Raw genomic sequence first — 16,912 nt, forward strand, 5'->3', positions numbered from 1 at the left:
CTAACACTTTGGGAAGCCGAGACAGGTGGATCACTTGAGCTCAAGAGTTTGAGACCAGCCTGGGCAACATGGCAAAAAGCCATGTCTACCGAAAATACAAAAAATTAGCCGAACATGGTGGTGCACGTCTGTAGTTCCAGCTACTCGAGAGGCTGGGTGGAAGGATCACTTGAGCCTAGGAGGCGGAAGTTGCAGTGAGCCGAGATGGCACCACTGCACTCCAACCTGCATAACAGAGTGACACCCCCAGCTTGGAAAAAAAAAGTTATAGTCCATGATTAAAGGAGACAAGATGTGTATCATTTTTCCTATTTCAACTTCCTGCTATAGAGTACTCTAGGTACTTCCCATACCACAGTCTATATATAAACACTTTCTCTATGGCTAAGTTCTATAAGAACTATTACTTCGATTTAATTCAAAAAACATTTTACATCTTATATATCCTGGCATCCTCCATAGTTCCTTAATAAATAACTGTCGTTTCTTATCTCATGTATATAACTAGTAAGAAGCCTCAAAAGTTTTTTTTAACATACCATATTTTTCCATATGTTCTTTTCCAGCATACCCAAACATCTGAGGAGCAACTGGGTGTGCAGACAATCCATACTTATTGATCAGGACGTCAAGATGTTTATCAGTGGGAATGGTCCTATCTGAAAACTAAGATGGGGGGACAAAATTTCATAAGTAGCTGACATGATAAGTATCTCTTTCAAAACTACTACAGCGCTATTAAGACATTTATTTATTCTAAGCCCATAGTACACCAGAAATGGTCAATGTGAATAAAATCAGTTAGGACATGCTCCACAGGGAAACATGGGAAGAAGAAAAAATAATCAAGTGAGGAAAGAGGTATTAACTCTTTCAAGAAATATTTATTGGGCATCCAGTATGTGCCAGTAACTATTCCAGACATGAGAGAAAAAAGAGTGAATAAGATAGACTTTGCTCACTGGCATTTACATTGCAGAGGGAGGAAGGTAAAAGGTGATGAGGACAATAATAAATAAAAATATTTATGACTCAGTAATGACTAATAAGAAAAGATTAGTATTAAATGATTAACATAAAAAATAAAATAAATAAAATTTAAAATATAAATAACATTTATATTTCGTAATATAAAGCAATCCTCCTATCTCAGCTTCCCAAGTAGCTGGGAATACAGGCATGCACCACCATGTCCAACTAATTCTTTTGTATTTTTTTGAATAGCCGGGGTTTCACCATGTTGCCCAGGGTGGTCTTGAATTTCTGGTCTCAAGCAATCCTCCTGCCCCTGCCTCCCAAAGTACTGGGACTACAGGCATGAGCCAGGGCACCTGGCTACAATATACTTCTTGGACGAAGCAAACAACAAAAAACACTTCCTAGAGTTCTCATAACATTACAGTGAACAGATATATTACTTAAAAGTAGTCTGTGGATAAATTAAAGCTGTAACTATAAAACATAAAGCAACCACTAAAAGCAAAACAAAACAGCAGAGGTATAGTTAATACGCCTATAAGATAGATAAAATGAAATTATAAAAAATTCTCAATTAACAGAAAAGAAGAAAAAAGAACAAAGAAGAGATTGAACAAAAAGAAAACAATCCGCAAATCAGTGGTGTCCAAGTAAATACTTAACAACAGGCTCACTGGGGCAGGATGCAGGGAGCCCTAATTGGTAGCATTTGCCAACTTTTGTGGTATAAATTCTCCCACCACAGCCAGTTTGAATCTACTAACATGGCTGTCACGGAAACCAAACATGGGAAAAGATGTGCATAATCCGATCGTTAAGGATGGTACAAGCTAGTAGGTAACGGTTTCAGCTAACTGCTAGTTTAAACTCAACCACATCAATCAGCACATCAAATGGGAAAGATATAAAAAGTCCAATTAAAAGGCAAATATTATTATATTGTTAAAAAGCAAGACCCCACAATATGCTGTCTACAAAAACCCAATTCAAATATATAGACAAAAATAAGTAAAGGGATGGAAAAATATATACTATTCTAATTCTACTCAAAAGAAAGCTGGATTGGCTATGCTAATATCAAAGTAGATGTAAGATCAAAGAACCAATAACAAGGACTAAAGAGGATTATCTCATAATGACGAAGGAGTCAACTTACCAAGAGGATATAACAACCCTAAATGTTAATATATCTAATATCAGAGCTTCAAAATACATGAAACAGAAACTGAAGGAAATAGGACGGGCGTGGTGGCTCACGCCTGTAATCTCAGCACTTTGGGAGGCAGAAGGCAGGCGGATCACTAGGTCAGGAGTTCAAGACCAGCCTGACCAACATGGTGAAACGTTACTAAAAATACAAAAATTAGCCAGACGTGGTGGTGCGTGCCTGTAATCCCAGCTATTCGGGAGGCTGAGGCAGGAGAATCACTTGAACCCGAGAGGTGGAGGTTGCAGTGAGCCAAGATCGTGCCATTGCACTCCAGCCTAGGTGACGGAGTGAGACTCCATCTAAAAAAAAAAAAAAAAAAAAAGAACTGAAGGAAAGAGACAAATCTACAGATATAGCAGAGATTGCAATACTTCCCTCTCAATAACTGACAGAATAAGTAGACAAATCAGTAAGGTCATAAAAGACTTGACCAACCTCATCAGCCAATTTGACATAAGTAGCATTTATAGAACACTTCATTCACTAAGAACAAAGTACATATCCTTTTCAAGTGCACACATTATATTTTTCAAAATAAACCATACCCTGAGCCAAAAAACAAATCTCAAATAAAAAAATATAGGCCGGGCCTGGCGGTCCCCACCTGTAATCCCAGCACTTTGGGAGGCTGAGACAGGTGGATCACTTGAGTTCAGGAGTTCGAGACCAGCCTGGCCAACGTGGTGAACCCCATCTCTACTAAAAATACATAAATTAGCCAGGTGTGGTGGTGTGCACCTACAGTCCCAGCTATTCAGGAGGTTGAGGTGGAAGAACTGCTTGAACACAGGAGTTGAAGATTGCAGTGAGTCAAGATCACACCACTGCACTCCAGCCTGGGTGACAGAGTGAGACTCTGTCTTGGGAATAAATATATATATATATATATATATATATATGTATAACACACACACACACATACATACACACACACATATATATGTATGTGTGTGTGTATATTGTGTGTGTGTGTGTATTGTGTGTATATATATGCGTGTGTGTGTGTGTGTGTGTGTGTGTGTGTAGTAGCCAGGCATGGTGGGTCATGCAAGCATGGGCAACATAGCAAGATTCCATCTCTGCAAAAAATTAGCTGGGCATGGCTGATTTAAAATAAAGAATTAAACCCAAAGTAAGGAAAAGAAAGGAAACATCAAGAACGAGAGCAGATTGAAATAGAAAATGAGCAGAAAGAAAAAGAATGAGTAGAAATGAGCAGAATAAACTAGGAAAAAGAAGAATATAGGCCAGGCGCCATGGCTCACGCCTGTAATTCCAGCACTTTGAGAGGCCAGGTGGGTGGATCATGAGGTCAGGAGTTTGAGGCCAGCCTGGCCAACATGGTGAAACTCTGTCGCTACTAAAAATACAAAAATTAGCTGGGCATGGTGGCAGGCACCTATAATCCCAGCTACTCAGGAGACTGAAGCAGAAGAATTGCTTGAACCCTGGAGGCAGAGGTTGCAGTGAGCCGAGATCATGCCATTGCACTCCAGCCTGGGCAACAGAGTGAGACTCTGTCTCAAAAAAAAAAAAAAAGAGTATATAGAAAATCAATGAAAACAAAAGCTAGTCCTTCTATTGTAAACTTTCTTTTTCCATGATCACTCTGACAACAAAAGATGACCATGGAAAAAGAGAGAAGATAAAAATTACCAACACCAGAAGAAGGGAGAAGACACATCCAAAGATCCTACATTAAAAAGATGGGAATAACATGAATGACTTTTTACCAATAAGGTTAACAATGTAGATGAACTGGACAAATTCCGTGAAGGATATAAACTATCAAAGCTCGCTTAAAAAAAGAAAAAATAGACAACCTGAATAGTAATATATTTACTGAAGAAACTAAACTTAGAAGATTGAAAAATTTCCCATAAAGAAATCATCAGACCATGATCCAAAGATAAGAATGCAAAAAAAAAAATTTTTTTTAATTAAAAATATTTTAGGGCTGGGCACGGCGGCTCACGCCTGTAATCTCAGTACTTTGGGAGGCCGAGGCAGGCGGACCACCTGAGGCCGGGAGTTTGAGACAAGCCTGACCAACATGGAGAAACCCCATCTCTACTAAAAATACAAAATTAGCCGGGCGTGGTGGTGCATGCCTGTAATCCCAGCTACTCGGGAGGCTAAGGCAGGAGAATCGCTTGAACCTGGGAGGCGGAGGTTGCGGTGAGCCGAGATTGTGCCATTGCACTCCAGCCTGGGCAACAAGAGGGAAACTCCATCTTAAAAAAAAAAATTTAAAAGAAAAGAAACAAAGTCACCCAATCAAATGTGAACTGGTGAATTGGTGAATTCTACCAAAAATTTAAGAGAAAAAAATACCAATTTACATATAAACTATTCCAAAAAACAGAAGAGAAGAGAACACTTCCCAGCTATTCTATGACGCCAGCATTATTCTCGTATTAAAACTAGCCTGGGTGTGGTGGCTCACACCTATAATCCCAGAACTTTGGGAAGCCAAGGTGAGCAGATCACTTGAGCCCTGAAGTTCAAGACCAACCTGCGCAATGGAAAGAAAACAACAAACCAACACCCTTGCGGACATAAACACAAAAATCCTTAACAAAATTTTAACAAATCAGGCCAGGCGCGGTGGCTCACACCTGTAATCCCAACACTTTGGGAGACCCAGGCGGAAGGATTGCTCAAGCCCAGGAGCTTGAGACCAGCCTGGGCAACATAGGGAGAACCCATCACTTAAAAGAAAAAGATTAGCAAATCAAATCCAATAATATATAAAAAGGATAATATTTCATGACCAAATACCAAACATTACCCCAGAATATCGGATAGACCAACAGTCAAATATCAACAAATATAATTCATCATATTAACAAACTAAAAAAGAATAACAAACAAAATAAGAACATCTCAATAGATATCTAAAAAGCTTGTGAAAAAACGTGGCTGGGTACGGTAGCTCACACCTGTAATCCCAGCACTTTAGGAGGCCGAGGCAGGTGGATCGCCTGAGGTCAGGAGTTTGAGACCAGCCTGGTCAACATGGTAAAACCCCGTCTCAACTAAAAGTACAAAACTCAGCCCAGCTTGGTGGTGGGCACCTGTAATCCCAGTTACTTTGGAGGTTAAAGTAGGAGAATCACTTGAAACAGGGAGGCAGAGGTTGCAGTGAGCCAAGACTGTGCCACTGCACTCCATTTCAGCCTGGGAAACAGAAACTACATCTCAACAAAAAAAAAGGGTGTAAGGTCTGTGCGTGGATTCGTTATTTGCATGTGGATATCCAGTTGTCCCAGCACGACTTGTTGAAAACATTATCTTTTTTCCATTATATTGCCTTTGCTTCTTTGTCAAAGATCAGTTGACTATATTTATGTAGGTCTATTTCTGAATGCTTTATTCTGTTCTATTTATCTATTTGTCTAATTTGTCTGAACTTTTTTGTCAATAACACACTGTCTTAATTACTGGAGCTTTAGGTAAGTCTTGAAATTGAGTAGTGTCAGTCCTTCTGTTGAACTTGGGAGGGAGACCTGGTCTCAAAAAAAAAAAAAAAACAAGCAGAAGGAGGGACTTCTAATTTATATATATTTCCTTTTAATTATACTATGGGATTATGGATGGATTTTACTATTTTATAATTTTTAATAATTTTCAAATAAAAGTTACCAGGGCACGTACCATTTACTGCTGGAAAAAAACACGTATTTTTCATGTGTCATAAATATTATATATTCACTTACATAACCTTATTTCTCAGTCTCCTCCAGCTGCCACTCTAATCCAGACAGTTTTTTAAACTGTTCCCTGGGTGTATCATATTCATTCAGACACCCATGACTAGGCTCATGATGCCTTCTCTGACATCTAGGAAGAACACATTTCCCCTTACCCACTCCTAAATTATCCGATCTAACTTCTACCACTTTTCAAAGGTGTTCTTTAAAGAGGGAAACAACTTATTGATTTGAATGCCTATTAAGTGCCACTTTCGTGGTTTCTAAGAAATATCATCATATGTATTTAAGTTAATTTGGGGTAGAGGTCCTTTAACGTTTCAACAGAGAAAATGGGATCAGGTTGATCACATAAGTTAGATAATAGTATAATTTTAGATAACAGTAAAAAATTATCTTCAACTCATTTTCTTTTTTTTTTTTTTTGAAACAGAGTCTCAGGCCAGGCGCGGTGGCTCAAGCCTGTAATCCCAGCACTTTGGGAGGCCGAGATGGGTGGATCACGAGGTCAAGAGATCGAGACCATCCTGGCTAACACGGTGAAACCCCGTCTCTACTAAAAAATACAAAAAACTAGCCGGGCGAGGTGGCGGGCGCCTGTAGTTCCAGCTACTCGGGAGGCTGAGGCAGGAGAATGGCGTGAACTTGGGAGGCGGAGCTTGCAGTGAACTGAGATCCAGCCACTGCACTCCAGCCTGGGAGACACAGCGAGACTCCGTCTCAAAAAAAAAAAAAAAAAAAAAAAGGAAACAGAGTCTCACTTTGTCGCCCAGGCTGGAATGCAATGGCACATCTTGGCTCACCGCAACCTCCACCTCCTGGGCTCAGGCAAGTCTCCTGCCTCAGCCTCCCGAGTAGCTGGGATTACCAGCGCACACCACCACACCCAGCTAATTTTTTGTATTTTTAGTAGAGATGGGTTTTGCTATATTGGCCAGGCTGGTCTCGAACTTCTGGCCTCAAGTGATCCGCCCATCTCAGCCTCCCAAAGTGCTGGGATACAGGCATGAGTGAATTTTTAATTTTATTTCTTTCTTTTCTTTTCTATAAATTCCATTTAGGGTTTTTTTTTTTTTTTTCATGCCAATAATGTTCTTTTTTGTAGTTTTCTATAGCCTAAAGAGGTTTCCAAGCTGTCTTTTATTTCTCTAAACATAACAAACATGATTAAATCTGCATCCAATAAATCTAGTTTTGGCAGTCTTCAGAGATTACCTTTTACTGCTCCTTCTTTCTTTTGGTTCTCAATTGTGGTGCCTTGTTTCTTTAACACTTAAGGTTATCTTGAACTGCGTGTCCTTGAAATTTTACTTGAAGGGCTCTCAAAGCCTGGAAGAAGGGTGCTTTCCTCCAGAAGAAAATCTGGCTAGGTTACTACCATTCTGGAACTACTTTAGATTCAATTCATGGTTTGAGGTTTCCTGGACCACTCAGATAATGAGAATGTTGGCAGTGATCCCACATGTGGGCTAGTCTGTGATTTATTAACTCAATGAAAGGTTTTACTGGGTTTTTTATTCTCTTTTTTTTTTCTCCCCTGTTTTACTGGATGCCATGGTAACTCTCCCTATCATCTCATGGAAGTGGGCAGTTTTACTTCAGGTTCGTCCTACCCAAAGAGTTTACCCTTACACAGTATCAATTTAATGTGGGTATTAAACTTCTGATCTTGGGAAGGTCTGAGCTTTGACTACTTCCCCTTTCATTCCAGGGGGCTGTCAAAATTGTGGCTCACAGCTGCCTGATGAGCAAAGATCTTCAAGGCAAAACAAGTTGCAAATGCTGATGTTAATTCTCTGGCATTCATCTGCACTTCCTCTCTCTTGCTAGTTCTTCAATACCTTTAGGATTTCTTTTTTCATATTCTATCCAAATATTTTAGTTGTCATCAGTGAGAGAACTGGCTCAAAAAACTTGGCTTGCCATTACCAGAATTAGAAGTTCCACATTTTATTAACTCTCTTCAATTTGTTGAATGAATTTCATTTATTGAATGTAATTCATTGATCAAAAAAATGAATAAATGAATGGCTTTCAAATTAAATAGATAAGTCAACTTCAAATTCAATAATCTCCTATCTTTGAACACCAGTTTCATCATTGGTAAAATAAACAGTTTGAACAAAATTATCTCTAAGATTCTTCACTAGTCTAAAATACCAAGATCTATGCATACATTTAAGTATCACCTTTCAACTTTTGGGTTATATTAGCTCATTTAGTAACTATGCCAAAATAACACTCACTTTTATTCCAAGGCTTCCCTTACTCATCTTCTCAAACCCAAGAGCCAAGACACATTCTGCCACACCTTAAAGGAAAATGTAATTATTTTGAAATTTCACATTTCTAAACACCAACAAAATACCATTAAATACTTCAATTGAAATAAGTGCATCAAGTGAGAGCACAGTGGCTCAAACTTCTAGTCCCTAGTCCCATCAGTTTGGGAAATCAAAGCAGATGAATTGCTTGAGGCCAGGAGGTCAAGACCAGCCAGGGTAACATAGTAAGACTCTGTCTCTACAAAAATTTAAAAACTTAAAATGTTTGAAAAATCAGCTGAGTGTGGTGGTACACACCTGTAGTCCTAGTGACTTGGTAAGCTGAGGCAGGAGGTCACTTGAGCCCAGAAATTCTGTCTCTAAATAAATAAGCCAATTTACATAAAATGTAAAAACATACTATAATCCCACAAACGTTTTTGTTGTTGTTGTTTGTTTGCTTTTTTTTTTTTTTTTTTTTTTTTTTTTTTTTTTTTTTTTTGAGACGGAGTCTCGCTCTGTCGCCCAGGCTGGAGTGCAGTGGCGCAATCTCGGCTCACTGCAAGCTCCGCCTTCCGGGTTCACGCCATTCTCCTGCCTCAGCCTTCCGAGTAGCTGGGACTACAGGCGCCCGCCACTGCGCCCGGCTAATTTTTTTCTATTTTTTAGTAGAGATGGGGTTTCACCATGGTCTCGATCTCCTGACCTTGTGATCCGCCCGCCTCGGCCTCCCAAAGTGCTGGGATTACAGGCGTGAGCCACCGCGCCCGGCCTGCTTTTTTTTTTGACACAAAGTTTCAGTCTGTCACCGAGACTGGAGTATAGTGGCAGGCTCACAGCTCACTGCAGCTTCAACCTCTCAGGCTCAAGCGATCCTCCCACCTCAGCTCTCTATTAGCTAGAGCTAATTTTTGTATTTTTTGTAGAGAAAGTTTTGCCGTGTTGCTTAGGCTGGTCTTGAGCTCCTGGGCTCAAGCAATCTGTCCACCCCAGCCTCCCAAGTGCTAGGATTACAGGCATAAGCCACTGTGCCCGGCACCACAAAGGTTTTTTTGGTTTTTGGTTTTTGGTTTTTTTTTTTGAGACAGTGTCTCACTCTGTCACCAAAGCTGAAGTGCAGCAATGCAATCATGGCTCACTGAAGCCTAGACCTCCTGGGCCCAAGCAATCTGCATGTAGCTGGGACCGCAGGCCTGTGGCACCACGACCAGTTTTCTTGCCCTTTTTTTTTTTTTTTTTTGTACAGATGGAGTCTCACCATGTTGCCCAGGCTGGTCTCAAATTCCCGGGCTCAAGTGATCCACCCACCTCAGCTTCCCAAAGTGCTGGGATTACAGACATAAGCCACCAACCAGCCAAAGTTTTTAACAACAGAAAAATTACAGAGAAAATCTTTATATTCTTCTAGATAAGAGGAAAAATCAGGCTGGGCGTGGTGAATCATGCCTGTAATCCCAAAACTTTGGGAGGCCAAGGCAGATGTATCGCTTGAGACCAGGAGTTCGAGACCAGTCTGGGCAACATGGCAAGACCTCATCTCTACAAAATATACAAAAATTGGTCGGGTGTGGTGGCACACACCTATGATCCCAACTATTAATACTTAGGAGGCTGAAGTGAGAGGATCACCTGAGGCCAAGAGGCCAGGTTGCAGGGGCTGAGATCATGCTACCACACTGTTGCCTGGATGAGAGAGTGAGGCCCTGTCTCTAAAAAAAGAAAACTGGAAAAATCAATAAGGTGCTTAATTCTTCTCTTGAGTCTCAATATGTTAATAAAATTTCGTGTTAATATGGAAATATGTTTCAGTAATGAATATAAAAAGCTAATTTAGAATCACAGTTAGAAAAGCATTTAAAATTTGAAATTAAAAATTTAAAAATGAACCCAATGAAAATCTCAGAAGAATTATTTTTGGAGAGAGGGGGCACCTAAAAATTATGTTGTTAAAGTTCAACTGAAGAGCCAAACATTCCTGCAGGAGCTGAATTTAAAAAAAAAAAAGACAGGATTGCCACATTTTTTCCTAAAAAAATAAAAGAAATATAATGTAACAGAAACAGGGACCACTAGCATTATCAAACAATATAAAGTTCCAATAATTAAAACGCTGGGTAGTGAAATAGTAATCAACAATCAAATCAGTGGAACAGAGAGAGGACCTAATAAAAAACCCTAGAATATATGGAAACATAGGATATGACACATATACAAAAGAACTGAAAATACACGGCCACAAAAAAAAAAAAAAGTATACACAATGTTTACAATGGCATTATCTTCGCCCTCCCCTGACCATTTTTAAAAGACAGTGTCTTGCTCTGTTGCCCAGGCTGGAGTATAGTGGCACAGTTATGACTGTGCAGTTATGACTGCAAACTGCAGCCTCAGTCTCGAGACTCAAGTGATCCTCCTGCCTCAGCCTCCCAAGAAGCCAGGATTACGGGTGCCATGCTCACTATGGCAGCATTATTCATAACAGCCAAAAAAAATAGAAACAATCCCTCAACTGATGGAAACCAATAAAAAATACGCAAGCAACAATGTCTATCAACTGATAAACAGGTAGAAGAAATGTGGTATAGCCATCCTAGCACTTTGAGGGGCCAAAGCAGGAAGATCGCTTAAAGCCTTTAGCTCGAGATTAGCCTCGGCAACATAGCAAGACCTCATTTCTACTTATTTTACTTTTTATTTTTCTTCTACATTTAAAAAACAGTCTATCTATTTTTTAATGTGATATATCCATACAATGGAATATTATTTGGCCATGAAAAGGAATTAAGTACTGATATATGCTGCAACATGAATAAACTGTAAAAACATTGTGTTAAGTGAAATAAACCACAAAAGGCCATGTATTGTACAATTCCATTTATATAAATATTCAGAATACAAAATTCCACAAAGAGAAAGTAAATTAGTGGTTTCTAGGGACTGAGGGAAGGAGAAAATGGAGAATGACGGCTAATGGGTACAGGGTTTCTTTCTGTGGTGATAAAACTGTTCTAATGTGACCAGGTGTGGTGGTTCACACCTGCAATCCCAGCACTTTGGGAGGCCAAGGTGGGCAGATCACTTGAGGTCAGGAGTTTGAGACCAGCCTGGCCAACATAGTGAAACCCCGTCTCTATTAAAAATACAAAAAAATTAGCCATGCATGGTGGTGGGTACCTGTAATCCCAGCTACTCGGGAGGCTGAGGCAGGAGAATCACTTGAACCCGGGAGGTGGAGGTTGCAGTGAGGTGAGATCGCACAACTGCACTCCAGTCTGGGCAACAGAACAAGACTCACTCTCAAAAAAAAAAAAAGTTCTAATATTACATAGTGGTGATAGGTATACAATTCTGTGAATATACAAAAAACACTGAATTGCATACTTTAAAAAGGTGAGTTTTATGGTCTATAAATTATATCTCACAATGCCTTTTTAATTTTATTTTACTTTAATTTTTTTTTTTTTTTTTAAGAGACAGTCTCACTGCATTGCCCAGGCTAGAGTGCAGTGGTATGATCATACATCCTCCAGCCTCAGCCTCCTGAGTAGCTGGGACCACCACGCCTGGCTAATTTTTTTTTAATTTTGTGTAAACATAGGGTCTAACTACATTGCCCAGGGTGGTCTTGAACTCCTGGGCTCAAATGATGCTCTTGCCTTGATCCCCCAAAGTGTTGAAATTACCAGTGTGAGCCACCATGCCTGGCTGATGAAGCCTTTTTTTTGTTTTTTGGTTTTTGGTTTTGTTTTTTTTTTTGAGACAAGCTCTGGCTCTATCGCCCAAGCTGGAGTGCAGTGGTGCCATCTAGGCTCACTGCAATCTCTGTCTCCCAGGCTCAAGCCATCCTCCCACCTCAGCCTCCCAGGTAGCTGGGACTACAGATGCATGCCACCATACCCAGCTAATTTTTGTATTTTTTTGTAGAGACGGGGTTTTGTTACATTGCCCAGAGCTAGTCTCGAATTCACAAGCTCAAACAATCCACCCACCTCGGCCTCCCAAAGTGCTGAGGTTACAAGCATAAGCCACCACACCCGGCCTGATACGGCCTTTTTTAAAACAAATACATTATAAAATAATTCCTCTGATGGTCGTATGATTAAATGATTAAAATGGGGAAATATTTAAGTACACTAGACAAGCACTCCTTACCACCCTGAATCAGCTGGCGGGCCATAAACAAAGCAGTAGAACCAGTAGAGCAGTTATTGTTGACATTGATTATAGGAATTCCAGTCATTCCCAAACTGTGATAGATAGCCCTCTGCCCACAGGTAGAGTCACCTGAATAGAAAAACAAAAATTTTAATATGGAGAATTACGGAGCTGCAATGCAACATAATACTACATTATGTGTTTTTTTTAATATTATACCTTTGCCAAGCATATAACACGTGCAAGACAATAAATATTTTAGAAACAGTTTTAACGCTAACCATCATTTACTCTGCAAAAAAGACTGAAAACAGAATATATGTGCACTTTCTTTATATAATACAAAGGTAGAGAAATAAAGAAATGATCAGTTAATAGAAAACGATTCCATCTGGCTAAGGCTATATGATAAAGAAAGCAATATTTCATTAACACCTAAATGTCGGATAAAAATCTTTAAACATTGGCCAGGTGCGGTGGCTCACGCCTGTAATCCCAGCACTTTGGGAGGCCAAGGCGGGCAGATCACAAGATCAGGAGATCAAGACCATCCTGGCTAACACAGTGAAACTCCATCTCTACTAAAAATACAAAAAATTAGCCAGGTGTGGTGGCACGCACCTGTAATCCCAGCTACTTAGGAGGCTGAGGCAAAAGAATCACTTGAACTAGGAGGCAGAGGTTGCAGTGAGCCAAGATTGCACCACTGCACTCCAGCCTGGGTGACAGAGCGAGACTCGGTCTCAAATAAATAAATAAATAAATAAAAGGCCGGGCGCAGTGGCTCAAGCCTGTAATCCCAGCACTTTGGGAGGCCGAGACGGGCGGATCACAAGGTCAGGAGATCGAGACCATCCTGGCTAACACGGTGAAACCCCGTCTCTACTAAAAAATACAAAAAACTAGCCGGGCGTGGTGGCGGCGCCTGTAGTCCCAGCTACTCGGGAGGCTGAGGCAGGAGAATGGCGTAAACCCGGGAGGCGGAGCTTGCAGTGAGCTGAGATCCGGCCACTGCACTCCAGCCTGGGCGACAGAGCCAGACTCCGTCTCAAAATAAATAAATAAATAAATAAATAAATAAATAAATAAAATCTTTAAACCTATGATAGTGATTAAAAGCCATGATTTACTTTTCATATAAAGATTCCACAACTTCGAAAAGTTTAAAAGACCCTGCATGCCAAGGCATTCCAGGAAAACATGATCCATGTTAAATACATATGTGACTTCCTTTCCCAAGTGTAAAAAGTAAAGTAGAGGTTCCTCTTCAAAGACTTTCCTCCCCATTTAATTAGGAATAGATAGTAACTTCTCTTAGAAGCAAAATATATTCAAAGACCTATGCTAACATTCTTAAATATCTGCTAGCCATGGTAAAGAAATCAATGTACTTTATGTTCTTAGTTCCCAGTATTTAGCCTAAGTATTTGCCCTGGCATGCTTATACTGGTCCAAGCAAGCATTAGGTCATAACCTGTTCCTCTTCCTTATTTGAAGGTGTTTTTACGTTTCTTGGCATTCCACAAGTTACTTCCTCCTTCCTTTGTTCTCCTCTGCCTTTGCCTCTTTTAAAAAGTTATAAGTTTCTAGCCAATCGAGACAAATACAGAATGTGAGGTCCCGTTCCAGCCAATGGAACTGGATACAGCAGTAGGGTGGACACGTCAGGTTATAAATGATCCTGTCTCCTTTGTTTGGTGTACTCTCGTGGCAAAACTGCTGGCAAGTGTACCCTTTCTGCAGGAAGTAAAAATGGCCTTGCTGAGTAAATTACATTTGTGTTCAAGTGCTATTTCTTTACAGCACCAAGGAACAAGCATTTCAAACACAAGTAACATGACCACCAAGGTAGACATGCTGGAGCAGTGTGATGGGAATATCTGAAGGTACAGGCTCCAGGAGTCTTCAGCAAAATCAGGAAAGTTAGGGATCTGCTTTTCAATAAATATATTCTGCATCCCTTTAACCCAGTATGTTTCCCTTCTAGAATTCTCTTGATATCTTGATATCTCAAAGAAATAAATCATATATATGCACAAATATTCATCTACAGTAACACCTACTATAGTATTTTAATAATACTGTATATATTCATAGTATTTTTATAATAACTAGAATTTAGAAAATATCATTACTACTTCTAAATAAGCTATAGTAGACCTTCAAGAGTAGAATATCATATAATCATATAAAATGATGTAGGGGTTCCCCCACACACCCCACCCCTTTGCCAAAAACAAAAAAAAAGTTGTTGGGGTTGGGGAAACAGAGAGATGTTAGTCAACTGGTACAAACTTTCAGTTATAAGATGAACAAGTTCTGTGGATCTAATGTACAGCATGGGTGGTAATTAATGTACTAATTAACTGGATTGTGGTAATTATTACACAATATATACATAAATCATCTTATTTTATACCTTGAATATATTCAATCTTTATTTGACATTAAGTATTTTTTAAATGCTGTGAAGAGACTGGAACTTTTAAATATCCATTAAAAGGGTATTGGTAAAATAAATTATAATACATTTATTCAACGAAACACTATGCTTTTTTTCTTTTTTTGAGATAGAGTCTTACTCTGTTGCCCAGGCTGGAGTGCAATCTCAGCTCACTGCAACCTCTGCCTCCTGGATTCAAGCGATTCTCCTGCTTCTCCCTCCTGAGTAGCTGGGACTACAGGTGCATTTTTTGTATTTTTAGTAGAGGAAGGGTTTCACCATGTTCGCCAGATGATCTCGATCTCCTGACCTCGTGATCCGCCCGCCTCGGCCTCCCAAAGTGCTAGGATTACAGGCGTGAGCCATAGTGCCTGGCCGTATTTTTAAAAAGACCAAAGAAGATCTTTACAGTATGATTTGGAATAGTCACCAAAAGAAAAATTACACTAGGTTGACACATAAGGGAAATATATAAATAGTGGTAATCCCCTTAAATCAGACTTTGAATTCTGAGGGTTTTTTCTTTTTTTTTTTTTCAATGCAAATATAATTGAATGAATTCTGAGTTTTTGAGGGTTAAAATTCACAAATGTCTCTGTATTGTTTGTGTAGTTGCTGCTAGATTTAGTTAAAAAAAATTTAGAATACACAGTTTAATACATACCAAAAACATAGCCAACACATGCCTGGTCCACTGCTGAATAAGGGATCTGTGCATCAGCTAAAGCCTTCTGGCCTATAAAAACAAAAGGTTTTTATCAAAAAGTGCTTTAAGTATTTGTTTTAGGAGAGTAAAAATTAAGCTTAGAGTTTTCTCGAAGTAAACTACTCTATATAGTCTATGCTCAATTCAAATGACAAATCCTTCATCAAATCATCTCAGATCTCTAATTTCAAAAGTAATCATTTTTTCCTCTAAGCTACTGCATCACTTTTCCGTATCTCCTTTTTGGTACTTAATACTTTCTGTTATAACTTCACATCTATCTACATTAAATCTGAAGAGTCTTACAGCTCCTTAATGACACGGTCCTTGTCTTATTCATCTCTGTAGCTCCACTGCACATCTAGAGGGTAAAATGAGAAAGACTGTCATTACTGGGAGCAGACAGCACGAATGTGCTCATCTTACAAAACCAAGATCAAGAGATGACTGTCTATGGAACAAGAAAGAGAGCTTAAGGATGCTATCAAAAGTGGCAGAAACAACTAGTGGATGAACTGAGAAAAATTATGTAAATAAATGAGAAAAATTATGTAAGTAAACTGGAAAGAAGACAGTGAGGTTGAAAAAAAAGTGTGAGCTAAATCCTCATTTATGACAGTGAGAAAAAACAGACATCTAAAACTGACAAATCAAAAACTTGAGGAAGTATTTAGATAACCACCAGAAGAACTAAAGCAAAACAAGTTAAAAGAAGTTGTCCATGGGGGACAGGCCTGAGAATTACAAGCCACTCTTCATTCCTTTTTTTTTTTTTCTTTTTTTTTAAGGACAAGGTCTCTCTCTGTCACTGGAGTGCAGTGTTGTGATCCTAACTCACTGCAGTCTCAAACTCCTGGGCTTAAACGATCCTCCCACCTCGGCTTCCCAAAGTGAGGGGTAAAAGACATAAGTCACCACACCTGGCCCTGTATTCCTGTATTTTCTTTCTTTCTTTCTTTTTTGAGACAGAGTCTTGCTCTGTCGCCAGGCTGGAGTGCAAAGGCGTGATCTCGGCTCACTGCAACCTCAACCTCCCAGGTTCAAGTGATTCTCCTGCCTCAGCCTCCCAAGTAACTGGGATTACAGGCACCCACCACCACGCTACTTTTTGTATTTTTAGTAAAGAGGGGGTTTCGCTATGTTGGCCAGACTGGTCTCAAACTCCCGACCTCAAGTGATCCGCCTCCCTTGACCTCCCAAGGTGCTGGAATTACAGGCGTGAGCCACCAAGCCCAGCCTCTTTTTTTTTTAACCATATAAATGTATTTGAAAAATTTTTTAAATTCACAAACATACTAATTATAATAATCAATTATAATTTATGAAGTAATTGATTACAGAATTGGGTTAGTCAAACAATGAGCTATCTTTTCCTGCTTAACGTATGGGCAAAAAATAAATGTCTTATAATAACGTTCACAAGACTATGTTGAGAAGAACATT

The 16,912-nt window shown here is 39.5% G+C and overlaps 1 protein-coding gene across 3 annotated transcripts in view; it reads right to left on the reverse strand.

Moving 5' to 3' along the window:
• The window catches only part of SCP2 (sterol carrier protein 2), a 126,514-nt gene that overhangs the window by 83,569 nt on the left and 26,033 nt on the right, over positions 1-16,912 (reverse strand). For all 3 annotated transcript variants that reach the window (XM_007978723.3, XM_007978724.3, XM_007978725.3), the window contains exons 3-6: positions 15,428-15,499; positions 12,318-12,449; positions 8,148-8,212; positions 540-666 (exon numbers count right to left, since the gene is read on the reverse strand). In XM_007978723.3, the coding sequence (XP_007976914.1) occupies positions 540-666; positions 8,148-8,212; positions 12,318-12,449; positions 15,428-15,499 (396 nt within the window). The remainder of the gene's footprint in view (positions 1-539; positions 667-8,147; positions 8,213-12,317; positions 12,450-15,427; positions 15,500-16,912) is intronic.

This window comes from Chlorocebus sabaeus, chromosome 20 (assembly GCF_047675955.1).
Source record: "Chlorocebus sabaeus isolate Y175 chromosome 20, mChlSab1.0.hap1, whole genome shotgun sequence".
Lineage (NCBI taxonomy): Eukaryota > Metazoa > Chordata > Mammalia > Primates > Cercopithecidae > Chlorocebus > Chlorocebus sabaeus.